Source organism: Lactuca serriola, chromosome 2, assembly GCF_051521515.1.
Source record: "Lactuca serriola cultivar US96UC23 chromosome 2, Lser_US96UC23_V15, whole genome shotgun sequence".
Lineage (NCBI taxonomy): Eukaryota > Viridiplantae > Streptophyta > Magnoliopsida > Asterales > Asteraceae > Lactuca > Lactuca serriola.
This window is the reverse complement of record NC_136409.1, coordinates 230,853,643-230,872,581: the sequence shown is the minus strand read 5'-3', so window position 1 is coordinate 230,872,581 and position 18,939 is coordinate 230,853,643. Positions and strand designations below refer to the sequence as shown.

The following is an 18,939-nucleotide window of genomic DNA, read 5'->3' as shown; positions in this document are numbered from 1 at the left end:
AAACTGCCTCCTTTCTGGAAAGATTTTAAACATAATCTGAAACATAACAAAGAGGAATTAACTTTGACTCAACTTTGAAGCCATTTACGGATTGAAGAGTCCTTAAGGACTCAAGAACTTGATAACAATCCTTAAGGCAAGAACCAAGTTGGTTCCTCTTCTATGAACATGGTGGAAGGAGAAAGTTCAAAGAATCCCGAGAAGTATAATGGAAAAAGGAAGTTTAAAGGATAGGATGACAAGTCTTCCAAAAAGAAGGCTAAGTTGGTTTGTTAGAATTGTAACAAACCGGGCCACTTCAAGAAAGATTGTCGTTTTCGTAAAGTGAACAAGGATGGTGATGGACCAAGTGGATCCAAGGAGCCAGAAAAGCAACAAGGGATGAGATTGTGTCTCAACATCAACATTGTTTTAATATTGAAGAGGATCCAAAGACTTTCAGTGAAGCTATGGCTTCGAGGGATGTTCATTTCTGGAAAGAGGCAATTCAAGATGAGATTGATTCTATAATGCATAACAATACTTGGGTATTGTCTGATTTACCTCCTTTTGCAAGGCATTAGGATGTAATGGATCCTCAAAAGAAAAATGAAGTTGGATGGCACAATTGATAAGTATAAAGCAAGATTGGTTATCCAAGGCTTTAGACAAAAGGAAGGCATGGATTTCTTTGATACTTATGCTCTATTGCCAAAATTTCCACTATTAGATTATTATTAGCTCTTGCAGCTATACATAATCTTGTGATTCACCAAATATGTGAAAACTACATTCTTGAATGGTGACTTCGATGGGGAAATATACATGAAACAACTTGAAGGGTTTGTGATGCATGGAAATGAACACAAAGTGTGCAAGTTGAAGAAATCATTATATGGTTTGAAACAAGCACCAAAACAATGGCATCGAAAGTTTGATGATGTTGTCTTGTCTAATGGTTTTGCATTAAACCAAGCTGACAAGTGTGTATATAGCAAATTTGATACTTTTGGTAAAGGAGTTATGATTTGTCTATATGTGGATGATATGTTGATTTTTGATACTGATTTAGAAAAAGTTGATAAAACCAAGAAATTCTTATCATCTAATTTTGAAATGAAAGACCTAGGGGAGACTGAGGTAATTCTTGGTATAAGAATTAAACAAGGAAACAATGGGATTTCAATTTCTCAATCTCATTATATTCAGAAGATATTGAAAAGGTTTAACTTTGAAAATTGTTCTCCTGTTAGCACTCTTATAGATCCTAGTCTCAAGCTTCTACCTAATAAAGGATCTCCAGTGTCTAACTTGAATAATCAAGAACTATTGGTCGTCTAATGTATGACATGATCAATACTAGGCCTGATATATTATATGTTGTGGGAAGGCTTACATATCATTGGTAAGTTGTGAGTATAGTATTCAAGTACTTGAAAAGGACCGTGAATTATGGTTTAACTTATAGTGGGTATCCTTCTGTTTTGGAAGGTTATTCTCATGTCAGCTGGATTAACAACTTAGAGGATCACTCCTCTACAAATGGTTGTGTGTTTCTTCTTGGAAGAGGTGTCATTTCTTGGGCATATAAGAAACAAACTTGTTTTACTAACTAAACCATGGAATATGAGTTTGTTGCATTGTCTGCTGCTGGTAAAGAAGCTGAGTGGCTAACGAATTTGATTTATGAAATTCCACTATGGCCAAAACCGATATCTACCATTTCTATCAGATGTGATAGTGTTGCAACATTGGCTAAAGCTTATTGTCAAGTGTATAATGGGAAATCTAGACATTTAGGTGTTATGCATAGCATGATTTGTTAGCTCATCATGACTGGTGTTATATATGTGGAGTTTGTAAGACTCAGTTGAACTTAGCCGGTTATTTAACAAAAGGGTTAGCTAGAGATCTTGTGCACAAGACGGTTGTAGGGAAGGGTTTAAAGTCCACCTAAAATCTTTTATATTAAGATACCCAATTCCTATCTAATGCAATATTAGATGCTGAATTCAATGTGGAAAGCTTGATAATTGAAGATTGGAATATATTACTATCATCATCCCAATGTATGTGTTTAGTACTGCAAGTTAAGGAGGTGCAAATTTTATTTTTAATAGTTCTTTGAAAAATTGCATTTGCAGGTGCTAGAACAAAAGAATTACCTATATAAGCACGAAGTTTAGCTGCTTCAAGAAGTTGGGACTTGACTTTGATATGCTTATTGAAGGATGAGACACAAGCTACTAAAATATAGTGTTAAGTTAAAACTTTGAGAATGTAAATTGTTGTGTATATTATCTTTATGTATTCACTTATAATAGAAATTGTTCAATCTTTAGTGACACCCTGATATCCGAATATTTGGAATGAGTAATATATTAATGTGAAATTCAATCGTCACGATATTTCATTTATGCATCAGTTTGTTGTTGTTATGATTTTAATTTTAAGTTAATCAAGATTACACTTAAATAAGGGAGGTTTTGTTGGTGATTTTATATCCCTAATATTATTTAAGTGTAATGAGATTAATTTGTTGATCAATGTCACTTTGACAATTATTGAACAAATCGGTATGGTGCGGAGTGCACATTTGTTTAAGTTTGTCTTTGTTGAAAGTATACTGTTATTTATGGGCGAAGCCCCTGAACTAACGGAGGTCCGGGGACAGCGCCCCTGGGAGCGGGGTCCAAGGGGCAGAGCCCCTGGCTGGGATCGATTTATAGACCCGGTTTTATGCTAGTTTGTGACAGATAAATGCCTCAGAAATCCGTATTTTCTTTAAATACACCCGGTTTTGTGATCCATTTATAAACCCAGTTTTATGTTAGTTTATGACAGGTAATGTGATAGTTTTTTGACAAGAAGTTGTTTTCCTACAACTACCATATGTCAGTTTGAAGACAGAAAGTTAGTTCCTATTATATGATTAATTTCGAAATCATTTTTGGGTACAAATTTCATAACATCTTCTTTATTCTGCATTCTAGAAAACAGTGAATTTCATCCGATTAGAGATTTTGAGTGCTCCTTCGAAATACTTAAATCTGAAAATGTTTCATAACTGTCATTAGCATACTCACCTTGTTCAAATCTTGTTTAGGAATTCCTAACTTTCTTCTTAACCTTGCTACTTATGCTCTTGATAATAAATCATTATTTGGAATAAAAAAATGGATTATTTAGGTTCCTATAAACAGTGATAGTGTATTGCACTAAGTTCATTGTTCCTTTGGCTTTTTAACTTGTAAATCTCTAGTGATATGACACATATACCTTCGCATCTTTATCTAGTTATCCTTTAGGATTTCTTGACATGTCATGCATCTAGTCCTCCTCTCCTTGCTTTGCTTTGTAATTACATTTAGCTTAGTTTTGTAGTACATTTAATGTGGCTACAAATCTAGACAGCAAGATCTCTTTCTACAACTCACATTCCATGGTATTTAGGTATGATTTATCATTGAAACTAGCTACTTGTAACTTTCTCTCTCTCTCTCTCTCTCTATATATATATATATATATATATATATATATATATACACACACACACACACACTTAAAACTTATGTTTATACCAGAACATGACATTTTAAAAAACAAGGGTTGTTATAATGGTGGTGGTGATGGAGAAGGTGGCGGTGGTGTGGAGTTGTTGCCTTGGTCGGAATCTGATGGAACTAAACTTGATGAATGGAGAGTTGTATACTTGATCACCGTCCTTGTTGATATCTCCATCAGGTGAGACGGAATGTATTTCCTTCACTCCTCCTATTGTTTCCACATTTTCTCCTACTGTTTCCACCCTTTTGAGCCATATATAGTATATCCATAATGGCCATTAGGCCATTACTCTCATACCAATTTGCTATGAACTAACTTCTAAAATAAAATCAAAAACAAGAAAATGAATTCAAAAGCATCTTGTATTGATTGAAACACTCACAATACCAAATAAACAAATTGTAACCCTAATGATTTTAGTGGTTCAAGAGCCAAGCCTCTTCCAATGGTAAGATTCCTCGAGTTCACAAAAAGATAAGATGATGCTACTCTCATCGCTATTATCTTTTATAAGCCACTGTTGTAACAAACTAAATAGCATAAATACCCAAAATACCCCTCCCACTAATAAGATGCTTTATATTTTTCTGATTTCCCAGCTTACCTACCCTTTCTAGAATATTTGACTAATATCAGAAGTATAGCAGTTCTGTACATTTTAATTTACGAGACTTCTGAAGCACACCATCTATTTGATGATAATCCTATGTGAAAGTCCTCCACTTGTTTGATAATAATACTGTATGAAATTTCTAGATGCTTAGTCACCTTTCGAGAGCATAATTAGAAGTTTAGGAACAAGAAATCACAGACAGTTGATAGCCAAAATGTTACAGAAACCCTGACATGCTTTTGAGAACAAAAGTTCCAAAGAAATAGGAAAGGTATGTTGCGGTTGAAATTCCAAATATACCCACAAGAATTCCAGGAATTACCAAAGAGCCCCAACCTTTGGCTGTTGCCATCCCAGATGCTGTTGTAGGACCTCCAATGTTAGCATTTGATGCTAAAAGTAGTAACTTTAGGTCTAATCTGAGTAACTTTCCCAGTCCAAGAATCACAATAAGATGCACTGTGACTTGAATAAAGGCAAACACAAACACACTTGGAGCAACCATGATAACATTCCATATGCTCCCACTCACACCCAATACAGCAAAAAATACCTATATCATCAACATCAAATAGTTAATGTTATGAACTTTGTAAACCTTAAGTTTGGTTAAGAAAAAACAAAAAGATTTTCTTGAAATACCTGAATTGAAATTGCAGCAACAACATCACCAGCAGGTGCCAGGTAACCAATTTGTCTTGGAAGTAAAGTTGCCAAAATCACAACAGTTGCAGTAATTGCTGGAAGAGTGCCACCTGGCAATTTTAAAACTTGAATGATATGTGTTGAAACTTTGCAGATTGCAAAAGAAACAGCAAGTGCAGTAGCTGTTTGTATTGTGGCCACATTGCCTTCCAAATTATTTCTCGGATCTGCCATTTGACATAAGTTAAAGGTGCATAGATAGACATTCAAATAAAGGGAGGTGGCAATTTAAAAAAAAAATGAGGTTATTTATTATTTTAAACTCACCTTTGGTTGGTGGTAAAGCCTCTGAAGGAATTTTAGAGCCTAATGTAAACAACACCATGAAGTAAATCGCACATATAACATTGTCTGCAGCTACACCTGCAGCAACAACAGATGGAGAAACACCAAGTGCATCTGATACTGCAACATAGTTTATAGCTACAAAATAGACAAAAAAAAACGTAGCTTTAGTTTTAGGTTAAAAATGCAGTAAATGAAAAATACCACATCTTTGGTTAGCAATATCATTAATTACCTCCTCCTATATAACTGGCCATGAGAGCAGAAGCAATCTTCCAACTATCTTGACCTAGTGATCGCATAGGAACAATCAAGAATGCTACTAGTGTTCCAAATGTGGTTGCAACTGCCACATTATAATAAATAAAATGTAAGTTTTTCTTAGTGTTACAAGAATGATATTTTCAAAGAAGCATCTATTAAAGCATGCTTAAACTGATAACTGTTTGTATAACAAATATGACCTGATCCAATCAAAAAGGCCAAGAGGAGCTTCCCAGTTGATTTTATCACATTGCGCATATCAGCTCTGAACAGCATCAATGGGATTGTCAAAGGAAGAATGAATTCCATCACAATAGAGTAAGCATGTGCTTCGTGAGGAATAATCCCCATGTTACTGGCTGCAAGGCCCAACAAGATGCTCACAAGTGCAGCACTAATCATCCCCCCAATCTTGGTTCTCTCTGACCTTTAATTGGATATTCAAACACCCCAAAATCCACATACACTTAATTACCAAAATCATGAAATTCAAAAAAGGAAACAAATCTAATTGATTGCAGCATATACAACTTTAAGATTGCAAGCAATAGCATATCTACTGTACCCAAAAAGTCAATGGATCCGTACCAATCATTAACCTTCAGATTTTAGGAACTGACTCTTAAAAGTCAGGATCTATATTCTGAAAACGCTAGTGAATGATTTTAGGTGACAGTTTATTTAAGGAGCAAAGGAAATAATACAGTTTCAATCTTATAATTGATCAAAAGAATGAACAGATAATCTCAAATTCACAATAAGCAATGAGAATAGAGAAATTGATTACCATAGACCAAAAGCACCAGTGGCGAAGAGAGCAGTCCATATGCCCCAATGGTCATTAGGCGATATCAGAGGGAATCTCAAATTAGAGCTAGCCACTACACTTCGATTGAGTGTAGGTATGTTTTCCGACGATGAGAAGCGAGATGTTTCGAGCGAGAAACGTCTCAAAGTGAACGTACACAGTTTCGGTTCGGATTTTGAACTGTTGGATGAGATTAATGAATGAGTACAATATTGGCGGTAAGAGAGCGACGGTAACCGAAATGACGACGCAGCGGCCGTCATGAACGGCGACGACGACGCCATTAATGGTGAGATGAGCCTTCCGAAATACTTGCTTCATCAATTTAGCTTTTCCTGTCCTTGGATTTTTATGTGTGTTTTATGTAGATTGCCGGCACCTGTGTTTTGTCAATTGGAGCTTTCCGATATCAATTTTATCCAGTAATAAATAAACAGGGTTGCCGTGTGTTGGCACGGATTAACACAGGCCCAAAAACAAAACCGAAAATATAAAATAATAAAACTGAAATTTAAACCGGTTAAAATAGTCTAGTCTCGACTCGATTTTGGTATGAGACATTCTCAAAGTCAACAGCCCAAAGATTAGGGCTCTTTGGTAATTCGTGTACGTCTTGTGGGTATAGTTTGATTGCATATTTCTTTGAAACTTTTATTCTCAAAAGCATGTAACTTTAATATTCCGTTAAACTAAAGTATACTATTGTATATACTATTATTAATCGTTAAAAAGATGAGAAACAGTACTCTTTTTTCTCTTTCTTCTGTTGCCACTAAAGTTTACCTTTTCATGAAAAAGCCCCAATTCTTCTCTTCCTCCTTTTCCTTCTTATCCGTTTGGGTCACCGCCTTGCCGCCCTCCTCGTCTAATCAAATTCGTTTGCTTTTCTTTATTTCCTCTTTCTTTCTGCTTACGTCCCTCTCCGCCTTCTCTCTCGCGAACACAAAGGCCACCGCGACCGCCAACGATATACTTCGATTTCCCAATCGGTGTACAATAATATTCTCCCACCTCCACCGTCGCCTACCTTCATTAGGGTTTCCTATCTAATCATCTCTCTTTTCTTTCTTTCCTTCTTATCCCTTTTGGTCGACGCCTTGCCACCCTTGCTGAAGCAAAATGGCTGCTTCTTCTTCTTCTTCTAACACCATTTTTTGGGGTTTTTTCGTATATTTGTCTCTCGCACACCTTACAATCTTCGTCTCTCGCACACCTTACAATCTTCATTTTGTTTCAGGTGTATGTCGTCTACATGGGTAGCTCCGACAACCAAGACCCGGATCGGATTTTGATCCGAAAACATCAAATCCTCACTTCTGTTCGCCTATTCTCATATGCCTTCCTGTCAATCGGTTAACAAGTTTACTCAGATTCTTTTTTGGTCATTTAATCATCGAATTTATGTTACAGATAACACAGATGGGATTAATCGTTGAAGCCTACGATTTCTGCGTGGAGAAGAAAAGGGGCGGTAACCAAACTCCGACTCAGACATTGATGGGGCTTCAAAGTAAGAAATCACAATTAAATGTATCCTCCTTCAACACAAAACGTCAACTGGACAACGTATCAGATGCTTCTCTCTTGCAACTTAGTCCATCCGTAACTTCACAGTAAAATATTTGGCGAACCTTCCCTCCACCGCCTCATCTCCGTTTTTTTTCTTGGACGAAGATGAACACAGGAGGAGTTTCTACCCTACTAATCCGATTCCGCCTTTCTCACCCCTAGATCTTCGATTGTGAAGCATATGTTTGCACCAAATTGATTGTTTGGATTTCATCAACACATCGACTGGGACGTAGTCAAAGCCTGACAATGATGTTGTTGGTGATTGAAATGGAATCCCATATCGGAGAGAGAAGACGGGAAACGGGTCAGTCACTTCATCTCCTTATCTATTTTTTTCCGATTTTCAATCTTTGTTCATTTCCTTGCTGATGCCTATACCATCACCGCCTTCCCTTCTTCTTTCTATCAATTTTAGGGTTCCTTGATGAGACCAGCACACACTATTTCTAACCAGATTTATGGTTAGTTGTTTGTTTTATTCACAATTTCTGATTTTCTTTTACATGATTTTTTTTGCAGGAGTCTATGCCTAATACCCAATATGCAGAATATTGGTTCAAGTTAATTCAATATATTTCAAAACTTGACTATGATTATAGTGTTTAATACATCTTGGTTTTCGTTTTTGAATTGTAAGAATTTTATTATTTTTTTGAGTTGTTTTAATTATTTATCTGATTTATACGTTTTGGATAATTTGAGAATCTATATGTTATTGTTCGTGGTTTTCTTGTGTGTTTTAGTTTAGTTGATGTAGGTTGTCATTTGTTTCGTTGATTAGTACTTATGATCTTCTATTTCTCTTTTGTTGCAGATTTATCTTCCAATACACCTTTTTTTTATCAGATTGGCCTTCCACCAGAAACATTTTCATGTATTTGCTTCTGGAGATGTGTTAGAATGACAAGTCTTGACCTTTGAATGGACTGAAAAACAAGGTTACTTCTTTGTTTCTATATCTGGTTTTTTTTCTTTGACTTTTTAAGGTTTGGATTTGTTGTGCTTTTTAGTCTTTACAAATGTTGCAACCTAATTAACGTGTAAGGGGGGAAATTTTGTTATTCACTTAAATATTTCTTATGGGCAATTACGTCTTTTCACAGCATCCTAAGATTTGTAAATTGGTGCATTACGTACAACACTTGGTGTCGTAGGTATGTTTTTTTTAAGTATTGCATTTGTATGATAATTTAAAATCATTAATTTGGATTATATTTTTTAAATAATGTTGCCTTCTACACTAATTCAGGTACATCCAAGTATGATTCATGATGTTTTTCATACAACAAATACTGTTCTCATATCTAACATAAACAAAAGCTTTCAATTTTATAGATATCTTAATAGATTATCAACAATCTAAAATCTTTGTTACTTGCTGAACTAACAAATAATTTATATAATTGGAATTTAGTTATTAGTTTCGAATGAAAAAAAATGATAATTAGTCATTGCTTTAAAATAGGTTAATCTTTTGTTATTTGGCAATCAACACGCCACAAAAAAATGTTTAATAATAATTTGCGCATTTTAGTTAATAGTTCTTGAGCTTTAATAATTGGAAATTTTTTGTTTGTATACAAACTATCAATTTTCCTGCCAGAAACAGAAGATCTTCAGGGCAATGGATAAAAATGGACATGCTTAGATGAACTGCCTACATTTTTAGGCGTGCAACAAAATAGGTATTTAAGGCGTGTAATTTTCTTGATTTAATGCTATACCAATTGCTACAAGGTCGCACAATCTGAATTTCATTATGCTGTACAGATAAAGGAAAGAGTGATTAACATGAAAGGGGGTTGAATATGATGAAAGTAATTCCATTGATTTTAGCACCATGAATGGAATGGCATCGAGTAACAGGTATACTGCAAAATTCCAGAATGGTGTTGGATTTGATAATGGAAATGGTTTATGGTCAATGAACAAGGGTTTGCTATTGGAGGACAAGAAAGGTTGAGTAGATCAAATGGGTATTTATCAGAGTTGGCAGCTGCAGCCTTTGTTTGTAGAGTCAGTTGTTAAAATAATTATTAATTTTGTATAAATTAACTTAATGAACATTACTAATTGTGGTTTTTTTTTTAATTTACATTAGGGAGGTATCCAGAGAGTTCATTTGCTAGATGGGAGTATATCTGGAGTGCTACTGAAGGAGCTCTTTCAAAGAGATGGAGTAGGGATTATGGTGGCTAGGTATGTTATATGTGTATATAAACCTAATATATCTACACATAAAACATTAGATTTAAAGTTGATATATTTATTTTTGTATTTCTTAGTGATCTTTATGAAGGTACCAGAATGGGAAAGGTAGATGATCTTCCTGGAATAAGACAAATTTTCAAACCTTTAGAAGATTCTGGAACTTTGGTCAAGAGAACCGATGAAGACGTGTGCAAAAAATGCAATTTTTTAAAAAAATTCTTTTTAATAATGTTAAATTTGTTCTCTAAGTTACTAAACCACAATTTACATTTCTGTTGCACCATTTTTACCTGCTATTGCAAGTCGAACAAGTCGGTTGTCGTATGTGGCATCCATGTTGGCAAATTTTGTTCATATTATGTTGTTTTTTTATAAAATGATTGACAAAGTAGAGAATCCTTTCTCTGCTCTATCCCTCCACCTCTTCCGTTTTTTTATCTGTTTGAAGGCTAATATCAACTTCAATTTTAAAGCTGATTTTATTTAATATATTTTTATGACTAGGTATGAGGGTCACTCCTAAGTTAAACCATTTTTCCTATTACAAATATTGAAATGGAAAACAGATAAGTTGCAAAGAACATGCTATTTAATTTTTGATGGTGTTGATTTACCCATTTTTGAAATTATTTGCAGCTGTTGTACCTGAATGTGATTTCCAAAGAAGAACCCCACAAGAAAATAGGTGTGGCATAAGGTCTCTTTCTATAAAACCCTCTCTCTCTTTTCTATTTTATTTGTGTTAGATTTGTGACAGGTTTCAGATTCTACTCTGATTATTGATATGGATGTTCCAGACTTCCAAATTGCAGGCTTATGCAACGTATATTAAAGGGAACTAAAAGAAGACCATAATTGGCATGTTGCATACAAACTTGGAACATGTTGAGATGTAAACAATAAAAAAAAATATCAGCAAAGAATAAATTCAATGCTTGGAAAGAATTTTGTCATTTTATAATGGTTGGTTCTAAAATTTGAATTTTGGAAAGATTTTGAATTAAGTTATAGCATTGTACTTTTAAAGTACCCTTTTTTATTTTTTCTTTTACATTAATTTTATTTTCTGTTTTAGAAAGTAATATTGTGTTTAATTTTTTTATAGCCTTTGAAAATGATGCAACAATGTCTCGCTCTGGGTCAGGAAAATACGCTCTGGGTCAGGAAAATACTAGAAAGAAGTTGTAAACGTGCGGTGGTCTTGCAGTTTTTTTGGTGAAATTTATTTGCTTTGAATAAAGGAATTTTGTTTGGCTGATTTTGTAATTATTGCACTACATATACAACTTGAAGTAAGAAAAAATAAAATGACTCGGCGCCCAGGATTCCCATCTAGTTAGACTAATTCTAGTAAGTCTACTATTAACAAATAGATCTCTGAAATTAACATCTCGATTTCAGTAAAAAAAAATACACGGCACTAAACATTATTTGTATGATGATGTTACAAACGAAAACAAAAGCTGTTTACATAATTACATGTATTGAAGCACATAATTTCCAAAAGCAACTCCCAGAAAGGTAGCAATGGCAATGCCAAAAATGCCAGCAAGAACTGCTGGAACAATCAAGGAAGTCCACTCTTTAGCTGTGGCCATTCCACAAGCTGTTGTGGGGCCTCCTACATTCGCATTTGATGCCAACAGCGATAACTTGAGCTCCAAACCAAACACCTTTCCCAAACCTAGAATAACTGCTAGATGAACTGCCAGCTGGACAAGGGCAAACAAAAATATACTAGGTGCTGTTGTCACCACATTCCATATGTTCCCACTTGCCCCAATCACAGTGAAAAATATCTGACAAAAAAAATTAAAAAAATTAATAACAAATATTGTGAAGATGAATATGTTGCAACGGAGGTTCACCTGCATTAGGATTATGGCCATAACCTCGCCAGCAGGTGCAAGGTGAGTAAACTGCTTTGGGAATGTTGTTGCCAAAACAACAACCACAGCAGTAATGGCTGGAAGGCTTCCTCCTGGAATGCCAAAATATTTTGTTATAAAACTTCCGATTTTGCAGATGCCAAAGGATACAGCAAGGGCTGTAGCAGACTGCAGCAATGGAAGTTTGCTCTTGGATTCTGATTTCACATCTTCTTCAACATCTGTCAAACTTCCACGTTTATTTACAATTCAACATAGTATAATATTAATAACAGGATTCAAAACCAACCAGTGGTTGATGTTGAACTCTCGGGAGGGATTTTAGCAGCTAGTGCAAACAATGTGGTAAAATATACTGCACAAATAACATTATCTGCAGCTAATCCAGCAGCTAAAACTGAAGGAGTAATCTCTAGAGCTTCAGCAATGGCAACATAATTGACAGCTACAAAGTAACATAAACAAAAAGCAGTCATTAGTTATATATATATATATATATATATATATATATATATATATATATATATATATATATATATATATATATATATATATAATTATAGAAGGATTCTTTAACAAACTAATTACAATGTTCATTACCTCCACCAATATGTCTACCCATTAAAGCAGCAGCAATTTTCCAGCCTTCTTGGCCAAGTGGTCGCATTGGAACCATCCAATAAGCCACAACTGTTCCAATTGTTGTTGCCACTAAATGAATGGGCAAAGCAAAGATTAAAGTTAGAGTGGGATCAATCATAGTTATTAGCAGTCTGTGAAATTGTAACTTATCTGTTACAATATTACCTGATCCAATCAAGAAAGCCAAAAGGAGCTTCCCTGTTGACCTAACAACTCGAAAAAGATCTGCTCTAAACAACAATAGGGGGACAGCTAATGGCAACAGATACTCGAGGACAATTGGATAAGCCTTCGCTTCACATGAAATAACCCCTAAATTACTAGCAGCAAGTCCAATCAATGTGCTCACCAATGCCCCGCTTAACATGTTTCCAATCTTTGTATTCTCTGACCTTACAGGTAAAATCAGTATCGTCTTCTCATGAGTTTTACGAAGATCGTTTTCTATGTAAATTAGACAGTTGGGAAGAATTAAGTATAGATTCTAGGGGAGAGAGATTACCAGCTACCAATAGCGCCGATGGAAAAGAGAGCAGTCCAGTTTCCCCATTGATCTGAGGGTGAGATTAGCGGGAAATTCAAGTTTGCTCTGACCTTTACACATCGACGACTTGAATTGCCATTATTCGGATCAACCACAAGTGGCGAAGATAATATGACTTTATCTTTGCAGGCATCAGAACTATGATTTCGTGATAGCGAATGACGAGGTCTCAAATCACAATTATTCGTCGAATGACAAGTCAGTATGTTTTGGTTTCGGCGGGAAGATAATTGCCACCGCCGCTGTAAAGTCGGACACAGAGACGGCAGCTGAAGATAGAGAAGATGCGACGACATTCTCTCAACTGATAAAAGTGATTAACTGATTGCCAATAGCCGAGTCCGATTAAACCTAAAAGCATACAATTTCAACACTGCTTCTTTGCTCGGATTCTTCTACAGCCGCCGCATCAGATCAGGAAGTACTTCAGTCGCCGCCGTGGCATCAAGTCCGGGATTAGTAAATATATAGTAAGGAAGTACGACCTTTATTGAAGGTATCAAATGTAAATACTAAATTCGGTGAATCTGAATTTACTCGATTTTGGACATACTTAGGAAGGAGTTTTTGACCATATGTTTCTGAAAAAATTAGGTTGGGGCGCGGTTTGGGACCGCGGTTCAAGCCACGTCAGCCAAGAATGCAGTCTTAGTCGTACTGCGGCTAGAAAATACCGCGTTGTTTGATTGGTCCTTGGGTTTTGACGATTTTTTTTTTACCATTGAATGGTCTTTGTGGTTAATATATATATATATATATATATATATATATATATATATATATATATATATATATATTACCATTTTACACAACATTTTTACACAACCTTTAACCATATCTCTACTCCTTTTCTCTCTTTTTTTTTAAATGTTATCTTCCAAACGACCCAACAAAAAAAACATCAGTCAGAAATACCAACACCCCAATACCTTCATTTGATCAACCGATTTTCTCATCTCCGTATTACCATTACGGCAGTATGTTTCTGTATTTTCCACAACGACCAGCGTAACCACAACCACAAACACCACCACTACCACAACCCGACCCGGATTTTAATCCATTTGATTTTTTGTCTTAACCCGAGTTTGTTCAACAAACACAAACAGAAACGGTTGTTTCTGATTTTAAACCGGAATTTGTTACAGAAACTCAGCCCACTCGAGCAGCAACTAAAAGAAAAGAGAAGGCGGAGGCTAGATGTTGGGAACCTTTGGAAGCGTTAGTGTTGGCACAATCTTGGATCGATATTTCAGAAGATGCGACGGTTGGAAAAGACCAAAAATTCATGACCGCTTTTGGATTCGCGTTTTACACAGGTTCCATAAAGGAATGAATTGTGGAGAATACCGTTCAAAACATCAAGTGTACTCCAAATGGGGGAAGATGAACAAGGAAGTCATGTTGTTTAATGACTTGTGAAACAACATGAAACGTCAATGGAAAAGTGGAGAAAGCGATGAAGTGATTTTGAAGAAAGCGTTGAAAGTGTATCAAAAAGAAAATCTGAAGGCTTTCAAGTTTCTTGAAGTTTGGAATTTTTTGAAAGATAACAGGAAATGGTTGAGTAGCAAAACATCAGACGAGCATATCGACAGTGGGTCAAAACGCAGCAGAACATCTGAGTCCGGCCACACTACATTAGATGCTTGTGTTCAATTTGATCTGAACGAAGATGAACCTGTTCCAGTTTCACCACCTTCCCGACCAATGGGAAGAGACAAATCAAAAAGCAAAGGCAAAGGCAAAGCGTCAGATTTAGATGATTTGAAAGAAATGGGATCCGACATGAATGGTATAAAAGACAGAATTGACAAGATTTTTAAAATTGCTTCTGAAAGAGAGTTTCGGAAACAAAGGGAGAGCGACCTGCGAATACTAGCGATAGACACGTCGAATATGACCGGGGCCGAGCTTGAAGTGGTTTTGGCGATGAAGGAGAAGTGAAAAACTGTTACATCAATCGTGGCTAATTTCTAGTTTTTTTTTCAAGTTTTTAATCGTTTCGTGTGTGTTTTTTTTAAGTTGTACGTTTTATGTTTCTACTGTGTTTTTCTAAATTTTTAGTTTTTTTTTTAAATCAAGTAATGTATGGTATTTGTATTTTTAATTAATGAAATATTTTCTTTTTAAAATTATGTTTTTTCATTAAAAAATAAGTTTTATTAAATTAAAATAGTTAACAAAAAAAAAAAAAAGTGTGGCACCACTCTTTTGGTGTGTGGCAAGAAACCACATTTGTGTGGTATAAATTGACATGACGCTTATGTGGCGGGGGAGAAAGTGCGTTTTCGATGTCACCACTCCCTCCAACCTTATTTACGTATACTTTTAAACATATTTGTTATTTACTATTTTATTTTATTTTTTAAAACATGTGATCCTTTTCTTCTCCCACAAATTAAAGCCACTTTATATGTATTCTATACTTTACTGTAACAAATTTTTTATTTATTTAATATAATTTTTTTTACTTTTCTTTGCTTTTAATGTTTATTAATTGATTTTTACAAATCACTATAACTAACCAATCTTCTTATAAAAAATTAAAAACCAAGAAACAACTATTAAAATTTAGATCAACCAACAACTTTTTAAATTTAAACCCACAAACATCATCTAACACTAAAATATTTTAAGTACAAACCCAACAATCATTTGTTACAAAAGACAAAAGAAAATAAGAAACATTCCAAATAACTTTGATTCGATAACTACTATTGCAATAATAATAATAATAATAATAGTAATAATAATAATAATAATAATAATAATAATAATAATAATAATAAGATATAAAAAATAGGATATAAAGTTATACGAATGAAAAAATATTGAATGTCTTAATTTACCTTGGTTTAGATAAACATTTTTTTTGTGACCACTTTGCTTACAAATTCCACAAAGGTTCGCTTTTCTTCCTTCTTTAATGTTCATTTCATTTTGAAGTCTTGTTGAGCGGGGACGACCTTTTTCATTCTGTAAGAGCTCAAAATTTGGAAATAATTCTTTAAACAAAGATTGTGGCCAATACGCTTCATGAGGAAGTGGGGAAAATTCGGAAGCCCAAGTATCACAATATTTTACAATTGAGTAACATTTATCAACATATTGCCATCTATTCAAAGAAAGTGTGGCACATGCACTCAAGACATGAGAACAAGGATATTTAAACACTTCCCACTTACCGCATGTGCAAGTTTTTTGCTCCAAATTAACTACTTGCACATTTCTTCTTCTTTGAGTTATCAACTCAAATATACATTTCTCTCGATTAAAAGATCTCAAGGAATGTGCACTTGCTTTTGACATTAAAGCTACTTGTTTGAGAAGAACATGAGGGGTATATGCATCTCCATTAGCCCGTGAACTATTTCCTAAAGGGCGTCTCACCTCAAAGTAATGCACCAATCTATAAAAAGTAAGTTGGACACAAGCCGTGATTGGTAAAAAACGGGCACCTTTAAGGACACTATTAAAAATTTCCGATAAATTTGTTGTGAGCAACCCATATCTCCTCCCACCATCATGTGCAAGTGTCCATATATCAAGTGGATGACTTTCTAGCCATTGTCTAGCTTGTGGATTTAGCTTCCTAATTTCTTCCATGGTCAAGTTAAATTTTCGAACTTGATTTTGACTCCCGGCACGATAAGCTAGACCTTTCAATTCTGAATTACGAAACTTCTCATAAAAGTTGTTGATAAAATGACGTACACAATACCTATGAAATAAACAACAATAATGTGAGTTATAAAGGCTAAAAAAATAAACATAATGTGTGTTATAAGCAATACCTATGAAAACCACGTGGCTCTAACCATGGCGATCCATGTTGATTGACTGCCTTTAGGATTCCAAGATGACGATCAGAAATTAAACAAATACCTTCACGTTCTTTTACCACATGAATCTTGATATAAGAAAGAAACTAATTCCAACTATCATATGATTCATTTTCTACAATTACAAATGCTAGTGGCAAAATCTGATTATTACCATCAACTCCCATTGCAATCATCATCGTTCCCTTGTACTTACCATACAAATGTGCGCCATCAATGCTAATCACCGGCCGACAATGTACAAACCCCTTAATAGAAGGGGCAAAAGCCCAAAAAACACGTCTAAATTCCATGGGTTCTTCATTGGTTGAGCTCGAAACTAACCACTCAACTATAGTCCCCGGATTGAACTTTTGAACTACGCATAGAAATTTGGGTAAAGCAGAATAAGATTCTTCCCAATTGCCAAACACTTGTTCAATTGATTTCTGTTTTCCGGTCCAAACCTTTTTGTATGAAGGAATATAACCTAATTTATCGACTATTTCGGCTCTTAAAGCAGGAATAGTAATTGAAGGTTGCTCTTTAATAAGATGTTTGATTTCTTGGGCTATCAAGCTTCCATCTAGATTTGGATGGTCTTGCGAAATATTGTTGTGTAAACAAGTATGTGGACCCGTGTACTTTGCAATTTCAAAATATCCACTTCGTTTTCGTTTGATTGCACGAACTTGCTATTTGCGACCGGATTGTAAATGTAACTTGCATCTTATGGTCCATAGAGTTGGACGTGTCACAACAACTTCAAACTGTTTATGTGTCCTAATACTATAAAGCTTGATAGCCCTAATAAGTTCTTCCTTATCCTTGAAAAAATCTTTCCCTAACTCTTGTGTAAAATCATTTTTTCTCGCTAATTGTGTCACAATCCAATTGTTGTCGGTGGTTATATTCGTTTCTTCTATAATAGTAAAAGTTGAAGGAACTTGAAAGTTGTTGTCAAAAGCGTGTTCATCATCTTCTTCTCCTATGCCATCTTCTTCAAAGGCTTCATTTGCATCAGCTTCATTATCATTTGTCATTGCATTGCTCGCCACGACAACTTGAGAGATTGTATAGAAATTCTCATTTTGAACAATGTTTGATATGACATTAACATCCATCTACCAAAAAATATAACATAACAAACAATCAGAACATAAATGAAAACTCAAATTTTCAAGCAAATCTAATTTAATTCAAGAAAATCTAATTTCATTCACTGAAATTTTGTTCACTGTGATGGAATGGAATCTAATTGCATTCACAAAAAATCTCAAATACTCACAAATGTAGACAATAAATCCTAACTATGGTGGAAGCTATTACATTTGGAATCAAAAGTTTCAGTAACAACAACAAAACAGAGAAACAATCGGCTATTGAAGATTAAGTTTCAAATAATCGAACCTATGATGGAAAACGAAAAAAGTACAGAAATTGAACATTAAGGTGCAATAGAATCATTTCTTTAACTGATTATTGAACCTGTGAAGGAAGATTAAAGTTCAAAAAATTGAACTAATTGAAGAGTGCTTCTTACCTGTGTAGTCGCAACCTCCGACTGCCTTCGAGTCATCGGCTGCAGTGGAGTCGTCCGATTTGTCGGAGAAGAAGGTCTAGCCAGAGAAGAAGGTCTGAACGAAGAGGGCATCTCTTCCTACGGGTAAAAATGACGTTCTGAAAGAATGAGTTAGGGCACGGTGGTTTTTTCTTTTTTTTTACTGAATTACCAAAAAAAACTCATTATAGTAAATATGTTTTAAAGTATACCCATTGGGTAATATGGTTAAAAACTCCTTAGGAAGTGTTTGTTTTTTGTCCGCGGATCTTCTAGGTCTCTTTTGTCTGTGTGGCGCAGACCACGCGCAGATATTAGCCTTCGCAGACTGTTTGTTTTTTTGAAGACTGCAGACCTAAAAATGTTTGTGCGCCCTCTTCTTTGCGCAGATGTGGAGCAGAGTCTACTAACATCTTCAGACATCTTTTAGCCTAAAAAAACACATATACTTTTTTTTCTAGTTTTTTTGAATTTA

General features: G+C 34.9%; 4 protein-coding genes across 27 annotated transcripts; 1 reads left to right on the top strand and 3 right to left on the bottom strand.

Moving 5' to 3' along the window:
- The first annotated feature begins 3,327 nt into the window (after positions 1-3,327).
- Positions 3,328-11,339, top strand: LOC145088844 (putative amino-acid acetyltransferase NAGS1, chloroplastic). 24 transcript variants are annotated; one of them, XR_013701235.1, is made up of 12 exons: positions 7,025-8,097; positions 8,313-8,425; positions 8,608-8,731; positions 8,897-8,947; positions 9,397-9,478; positions 9,564-9,659; positions 9,727-9,769; positions 9,895-9,992; positions 10,079-10,109; positions 10,641-10,701; positions 10,802-10,967; positions 11,110-11,339. XR_013701235.1 is itself a non-coding variant. In XM_079027272.1 (11 exons), the coding sequence occupies exons 6-10, from the start codon at positions 9,638-9,640 to the stop codon at positions 10,698-10,700; spliced, it is 375 nt and encodes a 124-aa protein (XP_078883398.1). In that variant the 5' UTR covers positions 7,022-8,097; positions 8,313-8,425; positions 8,608-8,731; positions 8,897-8,947; positions 9,397-9,478; positions 9,564-9,637; the 3' UTR covers position 10,701; positions 11,110-11,339. The 24 variants fall into 24 exon arrangements, 14 of the variants coding, with proteins under 14 accessions (XP_078883391.1, XP_078883390.1, XP_078883397.1 ...); XR_013701230.1 differs by having other exon boundaries at positions 7,026-8,097; positions 9,727-9,809; positions 10,079-10,190; XR_013701231.1 differs by having other exon boundaries at positions 7,040-8,097; positions 9,727-9,809.
- Positions 3,891-6,635, bottom strand: LOC145088843 (uncharacterized). Its single transcript, XM_079027257.1, has 6 exons — positions 6,201-6,635; positions 5,614-5,840; positions 5,385-5,495; positions 5,132-5,287; positions 4,802-5,031; positions 3,891-4,712 (listed from the first exon to the last, which is right to left on the bottom strand). Exons 1-6 carry the CDS (start codon positions 6,503-6,505, stop codon positions 4,377-4,379), a joined length of 1,365 nt encoding a protein of 454 aa, XP_078883383.1. The 5' UTR covers positions 6,506-6,635; the 3' UTR covers positions 3,891-4,376.
- Positions 11,340-11,399: 60 nt separating the features above from the next.
- Positions 11,400-13,578, bottom strand: LOC145088842 (uncharacterized). Its single transcript, XM_079027256.1, has 6 exons — positions 13,038-13,578; positions 12,701-12,927; positions 12,494-12,604; positions 12,183-12,338; positions 11,873-12,114; positions 11,400-11,803 (listed from the first exon to the last, which is right to left on the bottom strand). The coding sequence occupies exons 1-6, from the start codon at positions 13,373-13,375 to the stop codon at positions 11,480-11,482; spliced, it is 1,398 nt and encodes a 465-aa protein (XP_078883382.1). The 5' UTR covers positions 13,376-13,578; the 3' UTR covers positions 11,400-11,479.
- Positions 13,579-15,480: 1,902 nt separating this feature from the next.
- On the bottom strand, positions 15,481-18,557 carry LOC145090167 (uncharacterized). Its single transcript, XM_079028495.1, has 6 exons — positions 18,447-18,557; positions 17,668-18,027; positions 17,050-17,598; positions 16,901-16,992; positions 15,932-16,803; positions 15,481-15,512 (listed from the first exon to the last, which is right to left on the bottom strand). Exons 1-6 carry the CDS (start codon positions 18,555-18,557, stop codon positions 15,481-15,483), a joined length of 2,016 nt encoding a protein of 671 aa, XP_078884621.1.
- Positions 18,558-18,939: the final 382 nt, after the last annotated feature.